This window comes from Pseudoliparis swirei, chromosome 18, assembly GCF_029220125.1.
Source record: "Pseudoliparis swirei isolate HS2019 ecotype Mariana Trench chromosome 18, NWPU_hadal_v1, whole genome shotgun sequence".
Classification (NCBI taxonomy): domain Eukaryota; kingdom Metazoa; phylum Chordata; class Actinopteri; order Perciformes; family Liparidae; genus Pseudoliparis; species Pseudoliparis swirei.
The window spans coordinates 22078285-22099079 of record NC_079405.1 but is presented as its reverse complement, the minus strand read 5'-3'; the positions used below and the strand labels follow the sequence as shown (position 1 = coordinate 22099079).

The 20795-nt window shown below is 43.3% G+C and overlaps 1 protein-coding gene across 3 annotated transcripts in view; it reads right to left on the bottom strand.

The window, feature by feature from the left end:
• Positions 1-20795, bottom strand: part of iqsec1b (IQ motif and Sec7 domain ArfGEF 1b) — a 208261-nt gene that overhangs the window by 121420 nt on the left and 66046 nt on the right. For all 3 annotated transcript variants that reach the window (XM_056438397.1, XM_056438398.1, XM_056438404.1), the window contains one exon: positions 12367-12474. In XM_056438397.1, coding sequence (XP_056294372.1) covers positions 12367-12474 — 108 coding nt within the window. The remainder of the gene's footprint in view (positions 1-12366; positions 12475-20795) is intronic.

Genomic DNA, 20795 nt, shown 5'->3' with positions numbered 1-20795 from the left:
ACGGATTCTGTGGTTTACTCATTGAATTGCAATTTATCTGGGCAGCAGCTAATTTGTCATGGCTGGCGAACATATTGTGTCAGCAACACCAGCTGGGCATTCCTTAAAAGGCAGCGAGCACCACATTGCGGCGTTTGATTTCATTGTGCTCCCTTGATGTGGAGCAGTTTCTGTGTCATCTGGTCGAGGGTAATGTAGATAATGCAGATCAATACTGCTGCTGCTGGCCAGCAGTGCAGCTCACTCTGGAACACCCTCGCAGTTCCCGGCAGTGCCAAGCCCTGGCCCAAAAAAGTATAATTCAACTCTGAGAACTCCCAAGAGGAGTTCAGGAAAACTAGAGACAGAGACACAGAGAGAGAGAGAGAGAGACACACAGAGGAGGGAGACAGAGAGAGACACACACAGAAACACAGAGAGAGAGAGACAGAGAGAGAGAGAGACACACAGAAACACAGAGAGAGACACAGAGAGAGAGAGACACACAGAGGGAGGGAGACAGAAACACAGAGAGAGACAGAGAGAGAGAGACACACAGAAACACAGAGAGAGAGACACAGAAACACAGAGAGAGAGACAGAGAGAGACACAGAGAGAGAGACACACAGAGAGAGACACACAGAAACACAGAGAGAGAGACACAGAGAGAGAGACACACAGAAACACAGAGAGAGAGACACACACAGAAACACAGAGAGAGAGAGAGAGAGGGGGAGAGGAGGAGGGGAGAAGGGGAGGAGGGAGGAGAAGCCAGACGAGCCGGAGCTGCTCGGAGGGCTTAACGTTAAAATAAAACACTATGACTACATGAAAGAAGACTGATTACATCCAGCACAAGTCTGTGCGGGACAGGAGGGTCATTTAATCTCTCCACGCACTTTCCTCCCCTGTGAGTGTGCTTGAGAAGTTAACCGTGATGGCTATCGGCACATGAGCAATCCATTGGTAAAGGGTAAATGGACTGTACTTGTATAGGCTTTTCAAGTCTTTCCGACCAATCAAAGTGCTTTATCACTACATCTCATCATTCACCCCCATTGCGTTGACCTTTGAACTGTGGAACAACGCTTCAGTTGGTGATACCGCATGCTACAGGAAATTGGACTGTGCTGGCTCGAGTGTAAAAAAATAAATAATAATTACTAGGACTTAGCATAAGTGAGCCCAAACTTAACATCTTGTTCACATAAGCACTCCCCTCAAAACAGAATACCGCATGTAGAGACTGCAACCGAGGTGACTGACTTCATAGACTCCATCACTCAACCAGTACGACATATCCAGCCTCTGTTCGTCAGGTTCTACAAGGCTCTGTGAGGATGGAAATAAAACGCAGTAAAAGGTTATGAGTAGCATCTGCCACCGCATATCGTCCTCACAGCAAGCAATAGGGACCTAAAGGTTTTTTTAAGAGCCGCCCACGGCTATACATAAATTATAAAGGGTTTTAATTACGCCGTAACCACCAATGGGATTCCTGGCTGATGTACAATATATGCTTAATGTTGCAATCTCAAAGATTTTCATTTGAATACATGTCTTGCAATCCACTATCTATTGCCGAATAAGGTAGTGCAATGGTGATGAGCCCACAGAGTATTGCAATATTTCTATATTTTAGTATTATGAACTTGTTATTCTTCACGTAATTCTGAAAAATAGCATGTTAGTATTAGATTTTGGACGCAGACTACTAAACTCCACAGGAGTACATTTTCTTTTGTTGTCACTCAAAAGAAAATCTTAACCCACCGTCTCAACCTGTTACGGATGCGTGGTGCGGAGGACCCAAACGCAGCCGGAGTTTCTTGAAAAAAAAACAGCTTTATTTTTCAAGACAGGAACACGGACGAACACCACACAGGAACAAAAAGGGACGATCCGACAACAGACAACAGAAGGACACAGATTAAATACACAGGGGAACGAGACACAGGTGGGGACACAGGTGGAAACAATTAGGGCGTGGCTGGAAACAATCAGGAAAGAAACAGACAAGCACAGGGAGGGAAGAGCAGGGAAGCAGGAAACGAGACAGGGACTTCAACATAAAACAGGAAACTACTCAAATCCTAACAACCATTCCTACGCACTGTCCCAAATGACACTACCCACTGTCCCAACCAAGTCTTCCCAATGTTAAAACCGTCCCTACTCTCTGTCTTACAGGCCCACCCACCGTCTCAACCGACCCTACCGACCGTCTGAAACGACCCTACCCACCGTCTGAAACGACCCTACCCACCGTCTGAAACGACCCTACCCACCGTCTGAAACGACCCTACCCACCGTCTGAAACGACCCTACCCACCGTCTGAAACGACCCTACCCACCGTCTGAACCATCTCAACCGACCCTACCCACCGTCTGAAACGACCCTACCCACCGTCTCAAGCGACCCTACCCACCGTCTGAAACGACCCTACCCACCGTCTGAAACGACCCTACCCACCGTCTGAAACGACCCTACCCACCGTCTCAAGCGACCCTACCCACCGTCTCAAGCGACCCTACCCACCGTCTCAAGCGACCCTACCCACCGTCTGAAACGACCCTACCCACCGTCTGAAACGACCCTACCCACCGTCTCAAGCGACCCTACCCACCGTCTGAAACGACCCTACCCACCGTCTCAAGCGACCCTACCCACCGTCTGAATACCCCACCGTCTGAAACGACCCTACCCACCGTCTCAAGCGACCCTACCCACCGTCTCAACCGACCCTACCCACCGTCTCAAGCGACCCTACCCACCGTCTCAAACGACCCTACCCACCGTCTCAAGCGACCCTACCCACCGTCTCAAGCGACCCTACCCACCGTCTGAAACGACCCTACCCACCGTCTCAAGCGACCCTACCCACCGTCTGAAACGACCCTACCCACCGTCTCAACCGACCCTACCCACCGTCTCAAGTGACCTTATCCACCGTCTCAACAGACTGTTCCAACCGCAAAAGTGCACTGTGCCTTTCACTGTTAGGCTTAGTCTCTAAATATATATATATATTGTGAGCAGATGCACAACGACAGCGCAATCTTGGCAAATTCCCCACTCCTGAGATTGTCTTTGTTACCAATATTCATCCACTAACGGATCTGTGTAAAGCTATCTTTTTAATGAAAGATTTTTTTTCGAGGGCAATATTACTTTTATAAGATCGTAGCAGCAAAGCTGATCAGACGAGAATTCATTATCGGGTGAGTATTGCTGTTACAAAGAGAAGCTCAGAGCGGTGGCCTGGTGGTGATGGAGTGTGTGTTGTGAGAACGTACATCATCCTGAAATCAGCAAGAAAAGCGTTAAACACAAAAGGAAGTAACAGCCAACATCATATTCAAACAAGGGCAGATCGGGACAAGGAGATTAGGAAATTAGGATGAAGTACCGTCTACAATGGAAGTTTTATTTTTTTACAGTCTAGTTTTCTATACCATTAAAATACAGGGCCATGTATTTTCGATTCAGATATTATGGTATAAATGATAGAACATGGACAAACATTACATTGTCAATCTGCAATAAAAAAAACTTTTACAAAACTGAATGGTGATGCCGAGTATAACGTCCTACGGTGCGTGTTTTGCGAAACTAAAAGAAACAAAGCTTTCATTCTCTGCTAGACTACCTATTTGAGAGCCCCAAAAGTAGGCCCATTGTGTAAATAATCTGGGCATTTATCTTCGCGGATCCAGCTCGGAACCGATGGTGCAGTGTGATATGTCCTCCAGAAACTCCCAGTGTGGCTCCTGCTGGTAAACTCAGGCTCCCAGCAGGGCTGAGAATTGGACCTCACATATCCACGCTCTGCAGGCTCCATCACACGCATCCTCTCACGGCCTGTGGAAAGTTAATTAACTGGCTTTTTGGAGGCGGCAGGCCCTTGATGGATGAATTAGCGTTTTCAGCTTTAGCCCAGGGTGGAGGAGCACTGGAGCCTGCTCAGCCCCTGAACAGCAGTACATTAACTAACTTCCATACAGGCAGGAGACTACAGTTTCGGGCACGGGGAGGGATATTAACAGACAAGGAGCCAATAATTTAGATAACAAACACAGCCATTAGTGGAAATCAAGGATGCTCGTTAGTTTCTCTTACTTTAAGAGCCCAATCAAAGCAGCCGGCATTTTTTCCGCTTCTGGTTAGGATGTGGGGAGATAATGAGGATGCAGCTGCAACAGAGCAATTCAATATTTTATCCTACTAATAAAAAGTAAATTCTAGCTAAAGAAGATCGTAAAATAAATGCAGGAGATATTGTTGTGGCAGTAACGTAACCCTGTGTGGTGTTCAGGGTAAAACAAGAGACACTCCGTTCAGTGGGTGGTCTCGATCAGGAGTCAGCTGAGCGTGCAGCGAGGCCTCGACAGCTGGTCTTTGAATTCTGGGGCCCATCTTCATCTTGTTATCTCCCCTGGCTGATTGAAAAGAGTCCTTTTGTTAGTCGGCATGGAAAACCGTTTAAATAAAAGGCATGAAACGTACACAAAATCGCATTTTCATGCTTTTGGAAGAAGCTCTCTATACAATGACTAATTTGTGGCGGCCTGCCAAGGTATCAACATGGACTGCCATGTAGTGACTTTCAATTTTTTTGTTTGCGCAGTGCCCATTTGCTGCTGGCAGTGTCGTCTTGAATAGCTCATCGTTCGTGACTACAGTTTGGCATGTCACACAAACCGTTACTTTGGGCTACAAGTCGATGCCAAAGTTCAGAAAAGATGTTTTTCCACAGTAACGTCAGGGCGTAAGATAAGGACGAGTAGAGTCACCATATGATATTACTACATTGGAAACAGTAAATCTTTGTTTTAACCGGCAGACAAGAGTTAGCTGTTATCAGCCGGTAAGCAGTACAGTCTTGCCCGGAGCTAACAGCTAATGTTAACGGAAGGTCCCATTAACTCTACATTATGATGCATTCGGGCTATATTCAGTGAAAATAAGTATTGGGCGAAGTTAATTTCTAAAGTTATGTAATGTAATCTTGAATAATACATTTTTTGGCGAGAAACTCAAATGAATGCAGTTCTTTGAAGATATTTTCACAGCAATATGAAATATAAAATAGAGGGGGAGTTATGACCTGTATGATCGGGAACTAAAGCAGATATATCCATCTATGCTATCTTCAAAAGCCGCAAGGCTACATTGACTAAAGCAATAATTTTACCTCCCCGAACACAGGAGTTGTACCGTTGCCTTGATCGTTTGTGCATTGTGTTATTGTGCGACTTTGGTGAATCCAAACTGATCCTTGAAAACACTAAAACTACTCTTCTGCAAAAAAGAAAATCATGTTTTTGGCAATGGAGTCAAGTGGCTTTAAAGAGAGTGATATAATAGCTAAAGTTCCCCTTTGAAAAGGGCTACAATTACTGGATAATTACCTTGTACAACCCCACATTAACACCTTTTGTTTGAAACTGGAATGGATCGATCGTTCCAATTTGAACCGACTGAGTTGCAAGTCCAACCCTACCTCTCCAATGCAGGTCACATACCTGCAAACACTTTAAAGTCTCCAAGAACAAGCAGAAGCACTCCGGTGATGTCACTCGAGTCATTTTCTCACTTAGAAAAGCAAGCCCAGATTCACAGAGAGCATTATAAAACTGTTTTTACAGGTTGAGAACACCTCATGATTTAAGAAACAAACTGATGTTGACTTATAGAATCAGTGGAGTGCCTCTGTAAAGTCGTTTGTCATCTTCACGTTGTTCAGACAGGAGAAAAGCATCATAAAAAAACATAATCGCGGTTGGTAGTAAAAAGAGTATAACTGTGGGAAAGAAATGATACGTGATTATTTTACTGTTCTCAGTGTAGGCCACTCAATCTGGATAGTATACTTCTGCTTGTATTCAAATGAGTGCAACTGGGGCAGAGTATTCACGGAAATCTATAAATATCTCCCCAGCTTCAATGACATGCATTGTGGTTATTTATAAATCCCATCCAGCTGAATGTGCCAAATGCTGCGTCACTTTACCAAACAATCACACAGATGCGAGGAACGCTCAGCAACTTTGTATGTATTTATTTGTTGTTCAGCTCCGGCACCATGCAGAAAATTCCACGTGAATTTTGTAAAATTACAAACAAAACAATAGCTGCTTCCAAGATGGAGAAAGGAAACAGTGGCTTCCGAATCAGGAGCTGTGGGCTAAATCCAGAGTCGCACTCTGGTATTGTGATTGACTGCAATACAATCTCAGAGCAGGTCATGAGGGTTTCTTTGGGAAGGGGCGGACACATCAGTGAGCCGGTCGACATCAAGTGTTGCTCGATGAAATGAAGGTACAGTCGACTGAGCGGTGTGAGGCTAACTTTGTAACTGACTTTTAACTTTAGATTCTGTTGCATCAGGCAGTCCGTGGACTAAATTAAACAACTTCTGACTCATGGCAATAGTTTTGTCCCAAAACAGACGCACGGTAAAGCCCTGAGAATCAAGGTGAAGAACTGATGATTATTTCTGAGCTCATCCCATCAAAGTCAGACACTGAATGTGCACTTGGTTTTTTTTATTTCACCATGACTTTCATTAAGCTTGATCAAAACTGGAGGTCTCGTGCTCGGTGGAAAATGAGGATCAGAATGCGATGGATAAGTTTAGGAATATTTAATGGAAAGAAGTTCAACAAACAAATTGAAGCTACGATCGTACGGCCAGACTGAATATTACGCCACAGACTAAAAGCAAAGTAGCAGATAGGGAACCGTCTTGTAATCTTCAGAACGTCTAAAGAAAGAACTCACCCTATTACACCCGTATTTATTAATACCACAACCACACCTCTTAAAAGTTAGTTTCCATTGGTCAACCCAGCATGCTACACTTCAGTCGGCTTACAGCCAGGCAATAAAATAGCCGGGTCAAACGTCATGATCCCGCGACCAACATTACTTCCGGTCAGTTGTGTGAAGAAGTCCCTTTCACAATAAAAGTCCCACATGTTACTTTCCGGATTCAAGCAACGCCACGGGATTCAGTCGGCTTCCAGTTCATGCGACAACATTGAAACGATAAACTAACTTTCATTCTCATGCGGCATACATATAAACACTACTAATAGTCAATATGATCAATACAGTGTCCTTCTCCTATGCTTCATAATACATTCATAATACATATTAATATCCTCCCTAATATTTCCTAGTTATAATATCTTGCTATATGTATTAATCTAAAGCATACATTTTCCCTATGTACATGTGCACAGTCAAAATAACCTATTACAACCTAACACTTTTAATAAGACTGTTAAGCCATTCAAATGATTCCATGTGAGCCAGGCCTCCGCTTTTGAAAAGTAAAGCCAATGCGCAAGAGCCTTAAACTTGTATTCTTTCTCATGGCCATCAGGGACGACTCCTCGGGTTGCAGAAAGAGGTCCGATTGTATAGAAGTCTACGAGAAAATGACTTTACTTCTCACTTGATTTAGTACCTCAGTAAATATTGTGAACATGAGGTTTATGGTCTCAATCTCTAGTTGCAAGTCTTCTACAGCATGATGTTCATTGAGTAAATGATGGTCCATTTAAAGTAAAAAAGACCAGAAAGCAGGATATGCTTTAGGGCGTGGCCACCTTGTGGTTGAAAGGTTGATCCAACAGTGTTGTTCAGTCCCCCATCTAACATTTTAGAGTCTTACAAGAGATATCTTAGACCTGGTTATGAATGCAGATTTATTGGAAACACGGCCATATGCGTCGTCAATATGCACAAAGGCATCAATAATCATGCATACTGGAAAATCATGAGCAGACGAATCTTTTGCAGTGGGCCAAAGAACAACAGCAGAATAAACAGATGAGATGGTTTAATTTCACCCCCAATGTCCTCATTGTAAAAGACAAACAACTGCATGAGAGGATGGTGTTGTGACTGCCTGGGGCAACACAACGGAGGCATTTCAGACCCATTAGACATGCAGAGCTTACTCCTCAGGTCAAGAGCAAGGAGAAACAAAAGAACAAATTAGCAGCTTTCCTAACAATAGTGAGAGGCAGGGAGACGGCTGTTGGTGGACGGGATACGGAAAGACAAGCGGTTAACAAGAATACATGGCTAAAGAAGCTGCCGGACAAGGAACTTTTTCATTTTAGGATGGAAGGCCTGGCTTTTTCTTTTGAGAAACCTCCGTTACCCGGAAGGTTTGGAAAGAGATATACATTTCTTAAATGTTACATTTTATATAAAACCTTGTGGCGCTAAGATTAGCACTTCTATGCTATGCTCGTTACAGAAGGTACACTGAATGTATACACATGCTGTTTTTGCTTTCTATCGAATTCAACAGTAAATAAAGACCTTCTAGGATTTACAGGAACAGTCTTCCGTCTTGTTCGCCAGATAATATGGCAGGTTCACTTTTACACTTTTATCTGGAGTTTTAGTTTCCATCGTGTTTTATTCACTAAATCCATTTTACAATCCTGGATATATCCTTCAAATCCATAATGTAGACCCTTCGGTTAGCTTCTCTCTGATATTGCCTTTTTCGTTTCCTCAAAATTCCATAATATTATTGAATGGAATGCAGTGAGCGACGGTGTGGGCTCTATGGTTGCTTTAATAGCTCAGTGGAACCCCATGAAGGCATTTGCGGAGAGACTATACAAAAGTGTACGTTGTTATCCCCATTCATACATCTCCTTGTATCTCACCTTCCACGGCAACGTCAGGTTTTTTGACCCACCTTTGAGTGTTGGCATTCAGACTAGGTATACACACTTTTGCCTCAGACACACCTTTGTATTGTCGCCTGGAGCCTATAAAACCATTGAGAAGCCCAGCACCACAGAATGCCAATGAGGCACTGGACAACCATCAATGTTAGGGAATCAACTCAATCCCTTTAAAGGCGATGCTAAAATCTCGTTTGGGGTACCGACTGTATTCCTTCTACTCCATCTGATGCGTATCATCGTATTTCTGTGTTTTAATGAGACACATCAAAGACAAAAAGTTTCAATGCATGAAAATGGAGGCAGATGACAGCATATGTGCCAGTGGCAACAGCAGTGCAGACAGCAAGAGAGCTCATCAGGAGTAAACCGAATGAAACTTAACCCTGGCCAGGTGTGCTCTTTGTTGGATCTGTTCTTGAAGGCTAGACAAGGTGTGAAAGTGACGACACCCCAGACTCATTGTGGTGTTCACCTTTGTAGACCGGGTGTAAGTGGATGAGAGGGAGATGGTAACATCAGTTAAACCGTCTGCGCATAGTCTTCCTGGACTCTGCAAACTAATAAGAACCAAGGATGAACTTGATATTGAGGTTTACAGAAAAACCATTTACACAGCTCACGGACTGCTTTCGTATTCACGGCACTCCACAGCTTCTAAAAAGGAGCACACACTGGCCATCACACCACTGGGGAGAGAACATATGGGCAAACACAATGGCCAAGGATAACCCAAGATGGTACTCTTACTGAAATTTCATTTAAAAAACAAAACAAAACAGTCGATCAAAAGAAGAAGCAGACCACAATGAAAAACAAACGTATTGGAATTGTTTTGTGTTTTTTTTCCTCCCAAACTTAAAATGACTGCACGCTGCTCACGACAAGGTTTATCTAGACAAGTAATAACGTGGTCATTTCTGGAAAGAGACCGGGCAGCACGCCAAGTGCCATTCTAGTTCCATTATATTAGAGAGAAGGCTCAAATCCCTCCAGCACTTGGGAAAAGTCACACCAAAAGCAATCTGGATTGGTGTTTTCTTTATTATTTTTTACTGTGTATTTTACTGCGCCTTCTTTTATCGTGTATTTGATTGTGCTTTCTCACCTGTTGTAACGTTTTGGCCACTGTTATGGTCACTTGTGTTTGTTTTTTTCAACTCCTGTACAGCACTTTGAGACCTTTGTCTATGATAATTGCAATATCAATAAACGGTACTTCCTTAGGTTGCAACACGACAGGTAAGAGGAACAATATGTATTGTTGATTTCCGGGTGAACTATCACTTTAATACAAGCAACTTCCACTGAGGTGAAACGGAATGAAACCAATGCTTTGTCGCTCAGTTTGAATCCTCTAATAATCCCTTTGATAAAAGTGAACTGAGCCATGTAATAATGTTTTATAAAGAGCAGGATCACCAGGAATCGACACGAAATGTCCAAAAGAGAAAAGCTGTTCTTATCTTTTACCTTTTTGATCCCCCGCTACTGAAACATTTAATCTTATATCCGCCAAGTATACCAGCCCACCGATATGCCCGTGAAGCTGCCCGGCCTTAGGGTGGCGCATTGCTTCGCGGTGGGGGTTTCACCTGCGGCAGCGTGTCACTTCCTCCTCGCCTCTTGGGGATTTAACATAATTGCATTCATTATACAATCTCCACACCTACCTCCTATTGTAAATTTCGGCGTGACCCCAAACGTCATTCGAGGCGCATCTCCCTCCGGGCATTTGTAATTGATGTGCACTCGCTCCAGATGTTTCCCCTGCAAGAAATATTTCCTAATAGAGTGGGACAGCTCAAGACCTCAGTGTGATCACAGAGTGTTCAGCCACTCGTTCCTTGTACTCTTTTCATCTCCACGGCTAATTAGAATCAATAAACGTGGTGAACAAACATGGCTCATTAAGATATTCACCATCTCCTTCCTCCCTTGGCAAAAAGCCTGCGGCGTGACGTCTCCTTTTCGCCCTGACAACACTGCTTTGAGAATTACTCAGTGCTGGATGCCCGATGGATACAGTGCAGCGTAAAGAATAAAAAATAAAAAAGATGAAATTGCCAAGAAGCTTTTGAAATCTGTGTCCCACTGCTCAACGCTCAGGATTTCCATCTCTTCCAACCATCTCCCCTCATTTGCAGAAGAGCTCTCAGGGCCTCTCTGAGCAGCTGTAATGAACGACAAGGAAAAGGGACACGGACAGCCAGGCGGGGAATCACAGTGCTGTGTGTGCATGTGCGTGCATGTGTGTGTATGTGTGCGTGGGCATTTTCATTGCAGCATTGGCTCGTCGCTCATTTTTCCCCGAGATATCTTGCGACTATTTCACCGCTCGGGGAAGTAAAACCGTAAGAAGGAAGGTAAGAGATGTGTCATCGCAGGGGTCTGCTCTGCCAGCTCTATCACAAGAAAGTAGTCTCTTTTGCCCGACTGTAAATCTACTTCATGTCTGTGGTTGCGACGAGTGTTGTTCATTTTCCATCCGAGTGGATAGGCCACCTACCAGCTTGCGCGCAGCAGGATGTGGAAGTCTTGACGAAGAAATGGGAGGAAATAAAGGCTGACAAACAACCGAAAGCCTCCACAGCAGTGTGAGGAATGGCAGCGTCAGATATGTGATGATAAACAGAGTAGGACTGTAAACTAGCATCAGGACAGAAGCTGTTGGGAGGAGACAAGCCTTTGGTAATCAGATGCACCAGATTGGAACTAAGCTGAGTCTGCACATGAGGGATCTGCCTGATCACATAGTGGTCGAGCTATATTCCATAGTGAAAGAAGTGGCGAAAAAATAAACAGGAAATCAACATTTTATTTCTCTTTAAACTCTTCATAATAAAAGCATGCAATAGTTCTGCTGCTTACTCATCCTCCCTGCAGTATTAGTAGCCTTTTTTAAATTTTATTAAGGAATACTTGCTAACAATGTTCCACAAATTTACTGTTGAACACATTTTCCTGTAGATTCTTCACATTAATATTCACCTGTTATTCTATTATTCAAAAGGCTTTTATTTTGACTGAACACAAGCAGTAAATGTTGATTTTTCAAAAATAGTAATCATAAGGGCTCGATCACACCAGACGCGACTCTCAAAAATGCGTGGCTAGCAAAACCATTAATTTCCTGTGGTACGGCGCGCCTGAAAGGCTTAAAAGTCAAAATATTCTCAACTTTAAGCGCGAGGCGCGGAGGCGCAACGCTCATCAATGTCACACTTGGCCATGGCAGCCAATTGGATCAAGCAAGAGGCGGGCTTTATTACTTTTCCACTTCCTTCCTGTTTTCGTGTGGTATTCGCCGTAGTCTTTCCTTCTTTTTTTTATATCGTGAACCAAAAACCTACGCTTTTTGAGGCGGCTGCACTTTTAAAAGTCGCGTCTGGCGTAAGTAAGTTTCCTTGTCTTTTCTCATTGCTTTTTTCCTCCGCTTGGGGTGGTGGGGAGACTATGTGGACATATACGTTTGATAAATTGTCGGATTGTGCGCTCATATTGTCCCGCCTCGCCGTGTGGTCTGGCTGATCGAAACCCAATGTGAGTGAGATCCGATCTCGGAGGGTAAAGACTTGACAGTTTGAAAGCGAGGACGTGGACTTCGAAAGTTATGGTCTCGCGGGACAAAAGTTGACTAAAATAAAAAAATGTAAAACTTTGATTTACCCGAAAGATGCAGACTTCCATTTGCGACAGGGGTAACTTCTTCGACACGATGGGTCAATAAGGTTTAGAGGGATCTCTGAGACTTCTACGGGCAATGAGGTGTGTCGCCTGCAACACAAAAAGACAGAGGCACATTGAAGCGGGTCACAACGCACAATCTCATCAAGTAAAAAATCAAAAGAGAGCAGTGCATTTCTATTCACAATCAGACAGCAAGGGATGCATGGACGATGGCGTGTTCCTGTCGCAGCGTGAATGCCAGTGTTGCACCCTTGACATGATGAACTCTTCAATAAAACTTTGTTCTTCTTTTTAGCAAAATTTATTTTCCAAAATCCCAGTTAAAGCAAGCATACACCGTTTTCTTCCGCCAGCTTCCCGCACCTGCTTTACACACGCCCCCTTCTTAAAGAGACGGCGCTCTTTTCCAACGGAACAACGAGCACTTTCCTCCCTTCACAGTTAGTATGTGCACAAAGCATGAATTACCTTAAACACAAATAATAAGAAATGGACACCGTTGAACTACATCAGTAAGAGATATGAAATAACATTTCAGGGCGCTACACCGGCGAGCCGAGCATAGCATTTGGCAGAGAAAGAAAGAGATTACTTTTGTCCACCGCCCGCAGCATTTTAATGCCTTCAAAATCAGGACCGGGGAACTCTCGTAATATGAATCATCACAACGGGCTGAATCAGCACATAGAGCTCAGTGCAAGGTAGAGGGGGGAGGAGAGGAAGAAGAGGAGGACAGTGGGGAGGGAGTGAGATGCAGGAGATGAGACATGGTCAGAATGCACCGGGCTGAGTGTAATGTGAGACGGCGACGGAGGCTGTGAGAGAAACCGATACGAACAGCAAGGAAGCACGAGGCAAGAGGAAGCAGAAGAGAAATCATTTTCTGATCCCGCTTCACATGTCTGAAGTTTCAGTGCAGGAATTGCAAACCACACCTGTGATCATAGTATATTAATGTTACAGCAGAAACAAACTGGAAAAAAGCTCCAATGTGCAGATATTTTTGTACATATTGGAGATTTGGATTGAGTGTGTGTGTATAAATCTGATGAAACATTTACATCGTGGGGACTCTTTTTGGGGACACAATTGAGACAATTGCACGCCCCCATAAGATAAATCATGACAATTTAGGATGAAAAACGTGGTTAAAGGTAATGGTAATGTTTGGTAGGATTAGGCTGGTAGAGTTTATGGTAAGTCTCCAAGAAATTAATGTAAGTCAATGTTATGTCCCCAGAAATCAGTACATTTCCAGTAACAGACAAACAGTGTTGCTTAAGGCTAAAGAGAAAGCTTGTGCTCATTTACAGTTGGTACTAAACGGGACGCAAACTGCAGTTTATTGTCTTCAAGTCAGACAATGTGCACATCCAACTATCCACCCAAAGAGCCTTGTGGACAATATAACAACATCACTCTACTTTTGTCGGCTCAGAGTGTATGCAGTCACTATCAAAAGCAAAAACGCAAACTTAATGGTCAATTTAAGCCTTTGAACAAATGACCATTGCTGCGATTTTCTGCCAAGGAGAAAAACTGTGCTTGAGACAGACGTTGAGACACAAACAACTTCAAATCATTCAATGGGCAGGAAGCATAGTTGAAGGAGATAATAAATAAACCACCTTTATATATTTTCTCTTGGTGCGTAAGTGCTGCAGCTGGCTGCGTCATGGGAGAGGTAGCCCCTTGTCATTGAGCGATCCCCTCAGTGAGAACTGATGCACTGGTCCACTAAATAATGCACTGTCTGGGGACGACGGAGGCCTCTTTGCAAAGTGTCTTTCCTCACATTCCTATTCACACAGTTAAGTGTTCTGTGTTCGTTCCTGGGGGAAAAGACCTTGCAATATCATTCTCCTCGAATTAATTTTCTTTTTCCAAAATTGTTCTCGTCCGATAGCAGCAACAGTCGTCACATAAGGAGAAAGTTCTGCAATTCTCTGAAGAGCTCTGCCAGCAGCATCGCCAGTGCAAAACCGAAACCCAGATGTCCGGGACTCTACCGCTTGTCATCTGGGAATCAAAGAGTGTTTAATTTGGTCTTGACAAACTCATAAACCTTCAAGGTAGACAGCCAAGGGAGCGTTAACGTTACGTTATGAATCATATTCAATTTGATTCTTTTAAACAAATATTAACAATTACAGCTTCTTTTTCATAATTCCAAATTATATTTATTGATTTTTGTTTTACCTACCTTGTACAGGCAATACAGATGGGGCATACACAACAAAGAAAAAAATCAAAATGCTAGTAAATTATCGAAGTTATGGGGGCATTATATTTCTTAGGGGCAGTTTTGCCATTTGCCCTTCTGTGTTTCTGACGCTGGTCCTGTGTGAAGTTGCCAAAAAAGCACTGAAAACCCTGCTTCCATTCCAAAATCGCATTTTTGTGAAGTGGGGTCATCGTTAGCGTTGCATCTTGCAGTATCCTATTTAACAATGTTACATCACGTACGTATGTTTTCTATGTTACTTACTTAATCTATCCTACTTAATGTTACGTCACATACATAAGGTACTATGTTGCATACTTAACATATTCTACTTAATGTTACGTCACGTACAGGTTACTATCTTGCGTACTTAATCTATCCTACTTACTTTACGTACATAAGGTTATTATGTCGCATTCTTAATGTATCCTACTTAACAATGTTACATCATGGACGTGAGCTACTATGTCACGTACTTAATTTATCATACTTAATGTTACGTCACGTACATAAGGTTACTATGTCGCATCCTTAATCTAGCCTACTTAACAATGTTACGTCATGGACACGAGGTACTATGTTGCATACTTAACATATCCTAACTAACATTGTTAAGTCGCGTACGTAAGGTTACTATTTTTCATACTTAACGTATCCTAACTAACATTGTTACGTCACGTACGTAAGGTTACTATGTCGCGTAGTTAACGTATCTAACTTAATAATGTGATGATGGTGTTTGCATGTAAAGAACATTTGCAAAACTGACGCTTGAGGATCACCTAGAGACACAGTTTAAAGAGTGGCGCCACTAACCAAGATGCCGTATTTAACAAGTTGAGAGGAGGAATGTCTTGGTCGTTTGGGTCTCCCCATGGGGTTGTATTTCATTTGTTATAGTTTTAAAGGAAGCTTTTGCAAGATTGCAAACCTTTCTCCCATTTTACTTTTGACTCACTTCACTTTTGACAATAATTACATTTAAAAGGATGAGGCTGTGCCAGAGTGGCACGAAATGAACTTCCAGTGTCGGTCTCAACCACAAGAGCTAACCTTTAATTAACTACTCATTAAATTACAGCGCATTCAATTTACAGCCACGTTTACATCATTACAGTAATCAGGGTCCATCAAGAGACACACCAACAGGCCAAGAGAGAAAGGGCACACAGTATGTGCCTTTGGAATAATAATTGTGTAAGCGTGATGATGCCACTTTAAAAAATGAAAACTATAAGTAGTGCTCAACATCCAAATGTATGCTCAATAACAATATGCATGTGTTTGAAATGATTTAATGTCACAAACATAAAACATGATCGAACAACCAAGTAGTTGCCCTCTAAAACATCTATCGTAACCCCTTAAATTCATTGCATTTTGATGCTGCTTGTGATGGCAAGGCCCTGCGTCAACTGGAGCTCCAACAGCAGCATTTCATATGGACAAACTTGCCCCGAGGACGAATGGGTTGTGCTCTTTTGCGACCAAGTGCTGCCAGTATTAATCTCCCATTCATGGAGGTTAAGTCCTGGATGGAGATTTCCCACTGCCTGCCATATAAGCTTCCTGTTATCACTGGAGTACAGGTCCTCTGCTTACATAACGCCAATCTCTAAACACTCTGGTTCCCAAAACTTCTAAACTGTCGGAGGGCTGGCAAAGTGGTTTCAAGGACTAATTGGGCTTAATAATGGTGCTTATGCTGGAAAGACACACGCATGCACACAAAGTCATTACAGACACACTTTTTTATTAGTTCTCAAAATAACAGTGAGCTTAAGTTTAGTCTCAAGTAAAGCAGATGCACTGTTAATATGTTGCCATTGACTTATAAAGTATTCATCACTTACTAAAAACTGCATCGATAAAACTTTTAGTGGATTCAGTAACTTGAATATTAAAGCTCTGAATGAAACAACATCTACATGCGTCCCCTTTGAGACGTTACCTTTTCAGATCAGCTCTCCAAAGTCATCACATGTTCTTGGACTTAGACAGTGTTCACATCTGGTTTCAATTTAATACATAATATACAAGCCAAAGTTGTAAACCATTTTCTAATTTCTACCCGTTTAAATACAATTTTGGTTTTAACACTGTTAGCTCATCCAGTTCTGTTGCCATTTATGTATTACCTCTTTTAACTGTTTAGGGTTTCTAACAACTCCTGAAAAAAAGTAAACAAATGCTAAAGTCGTAGTGCGGCTGCCCTTTAACGAGAAAGGTAGTATACAGAGGAAACAGCTGCCTATTGTGCCATGTGACTCAGCTAATTAGTAAATGCACTGTAAAACAATAGAGAAAACTATATGAAGATCCACTTGACCTTTCACATTAAAACATGGTCAATTGATTAAATGTTAATAGAAATTGATTAGTGAAGCTTTTATAAGCAAAATATATTTTTATTGAATCTATAGTATAGTTTGGGGAATTTCCAATGCAGTACAAAAAATTGTTACATACATGTAGCCGCAAAATGTTCAATAGCAAATAAATATATAGGTATACAACAATCACAATGACTGAAACTCAACTAAATATTGTGAAATCTCATTTGAATTCTATTTTCACAAGTTCATTTAAATGCCATATTGATCGTGCATTTTTTTTGATAACATTTTCGCAATGAAACTTTCATTCCATGATGTCGTCTTTCATTCCAATCACATGCCCCCCTGCCTTTTGAGCGAGCACGCTCAACAACCACAGCCAGATTAATGCAGAGCTTTATTGCCCGTTAGCTAGAACAACCACAATGTCAAAGTAATCCAGAATCGACTTTCTACGATAGAAGCTGCTGTCACTTTTTTATTTAGTTAATAATGATCATTTTCATGTTTCATTAATTCCTATCTACATCCTAACATGTATGTGGAGTGCCAAGCACACATTGCTGGTCTTCCTAACCTTCCCTTCCAACCTGTCAATCAAAGAGTGACTGACAGATTCAGTATGAGTCTGTGTAAGTGGCGCTCTGTGTTCACTTATCAGTCTCTAGGGAATGGCATGACGGGCATTCATTCACTTGAAAATGTCATGGATCAATACTTAGCATTTTAATACAATTCCATTCCTCTAGAATGTGACTGCTGGAGTCAGTCAAACATGCTGCTCAGTCTGTACATGTTTTTCTAGCTTAGCCTCCACATTGATGCACAGTGAACACATTTTGAAATGAATGTGGTAAGGCAGGCCAAAGGCAGCCTTCAATTAAGGACCCAGGAAAAAGGGGCAGCGTTTATAAGAAGGGGTGGGAAGCTCACCTGGCCCTTTTCTGGGTAGTCAAACACCCGAGAGCGGCTGAGGCCTTGTTGGGGTACTAATTTGTCTTCGTGTTTAGTGAGGGATGCTATCAGGCACGTGCACAGACATTTTGGGGGGCAGGTGCTCAAACCAAAAAAAAGGGCACCCAATACCAAACAAATTCTGACAGTTGAAGCATAAGCAGCATTACACTGATGATGCTGTCCTCAACCTGCGTTTCCTCTGGCAGCATCAGACAGCTAGCTTACATTTTCTTTATGAATAAAGATGAATTATTATATAGCAACAACAGTACAAGCATTCTGATTGGCTAATGGGCGTCATGCCAGCCACGTATTGCCCTCCTGGTCTGTTGAATAGAACGGAATAAGAATTCTCTCTCCCTCTCTTCTCTAAACATAACTAACGTCAGTAAACAGCTGGACGAGGCTTTGAAATCACGGAGTTGTTTGTTTATTTTTTTAGGAAACGTCGGACAAGTTGTGACGTCATGTTTTCAGCAGCGCTAATGTTGTGGTTGATTTATCACAAAACAACGTCAGGGGACAAACACCGTCATGACCTGTGTGTCTGATGCTGCGGGTCAGAGGAGAAGGAGGTGCAGCCGTTTGGTGGCGCGAGGAGCACTGCGCGGAGGAGGAAGTGGAGGAGAAGGAAGGGGCGCGGGGGGAGGGAGAGGGGGGGGGGAGCTCGTGAGCGGCGCGGAGCGGGTCTAGGCGAAATTCTCACAATAACTCAAATAAATGCCCCGTCGGATATTAAAACACATTTGGGGGGGACTTGATGACAGAAAGAGTAACTTTTATTCTTAAATACGGATGAATAATAAAAACGTGTCTCCAGCAAAAAGGGCACTTTACTCATCCAGGGCAAATGGGCTGGTGCTTGAGCACCACTAGGGCTCTATCTGTGCACGTGCCTGGATGCTATACTCCAGAAATCACACGTTCATGTTTTCCAACTCGGGGAGGGGCTTCACCAATATAAAGTCTGAATGAGCAACCATTGCTTTACCCAGGAATATGATATTGTTTTTAAGTTGGTCAATTAATCGGGCCTTTTTAGGTTTTTATTTTTAGCTTGTTGGATTTTGTGCTGGGCTGAAGTTACATGGGCATATTGTTGTGTGTTTGCTATGAACCGTTGCATTTTATTTGGTTTTCTGTGGGATTATTTACTGTTTATTTAACTCTACACTGACCTCCCTGACTGTGAAGCCACATGACTCACCTTCAAGTTAGTACACTTATATCTGTGAGACTAGTCGACTAGTCAATAAAACCATTTGCATTTAAATCATGGTATCTTAAGCTATATCACCATTCATGACAAATGTCTGGGGGGTGGATTTCTATATAACTCACCAGTTTAAATCGGCTTAAAGTAATGCATACGTGAGCATGAGTGCCATCACATGCTAGCCGCTAGCTCAGGCGTATATATGTTAAATTACATTTTTAAGTGATTAAAATGTTGCTGTATGCATTTGTTGTGCATTTGTTGTTTTCCACTCTTGCCACCTCACCCCAGATTTCCACTCCACACTGTTTCCTCCACTAATTTCCTGTCCTTCCTGGACGGTGCCCTGTCCTCTCTTCCTGCCTTACCCTGTTCTGTGTGCCCGTGCCTCCTCGCGCTTTCCTCTCATCCCGGCCCCTTGCCTCTTTGCCTTTTTCTTTGCCTCTCTGCATTGCCTTTGCTTTTTTTGTCTGCCTTATCTATCTTTAATTTTTTTTTTGCTCCATCTCTTCTCTTCCGCTTATCTCTCTTGTTCGCATCTCTTTTGGTACCCTGAGATCTAAGCAGTAACAGTAACATCTCATCCCTGGGATTAACAAAACTCTTTGATCTCAATGAGCTCGTGTGAGGATGGAATCCCTCCACTCATCAGCTCAATGACCGAGCTCAGCACAGCTCCCGGGGTGTAACTCAGCTCCACAGCCTGACCCAGTTTTCTCCAGCCTGAGCGTCGCCTCCACCTCCAGAGATTCAAGTCTGCCTCCAGCTCACCACGTGATTCATCAATCCATCCAACCCGTGATTCATCCATTTTCACACCACATGCAGTCAGTTTTTTGATTCACAGGATCCCAGTTCCTCCTCTGACAAGACTAGGATAGCTTTGCAAGAGTTTGTAGCTTGGTGAAAAGAAGAGGAGAGGCTTACGTTGGAGAGTTTGTTATGGGGTAAAGTATCTAGCTTAGGCGGTGGTCTTTCCAAAGGAATGCCAGCTATTGGTAATCGCTTTTTTGAAGAGACAGAATTGACCTGGTTTTTCTTCCGGTTTCAGTTCAGGAGGTAGTCAGGTTTCTTTACTCCTTTCTTTACTTCAGATTGCCAGGAGTGATCTTCAGCACAGAGGGATACAGACAGGGGTCTTGCGAGGAGCCCGGGTGAGGTGAGGCTCTACAAAGCGAGGAGGATGAGATTAAGCCCTTGAGGAATTAATCTCTTTAGCCTCGAGATGAGACCTCATTTTCGAAGGATAATCTCAGGGAGAGAACACAGTAGGAAGAACAGGCAAGCAGAGATTCCTCTCCCTTTTCAACCGCTGGACAGTCTCCCTCCTCCCAACCCACGCCTGAGCCGCGCCTGGAGCCCACACCCCTTCTCCATCAGCTCATCCAGTCAGACCTCTCAGAGCCAGAGGCCGAGGCCTCTGGAGGAGGGACCCCAGCCCGAACCTGAATGCCTCAGCGCTGCCCACTCCAGCAGCCAAGCTATGGCCAAGCTCTGTGGACTGGCCTGTTCCGTCCTGCCAAAGCTGCAGGCAGGGGAGCCATGCAGCCAGGCCTTCCGTGAGCCATACATCTCGCCTCCTGCCCTCGTTATCGCCTCCAGTTAAAGGATTTGTTTCCCTGTGCACAAGTTTCCTTTCCTCAAGTCTTAGTGGTTCAGGGCTGACTTCTTTTAC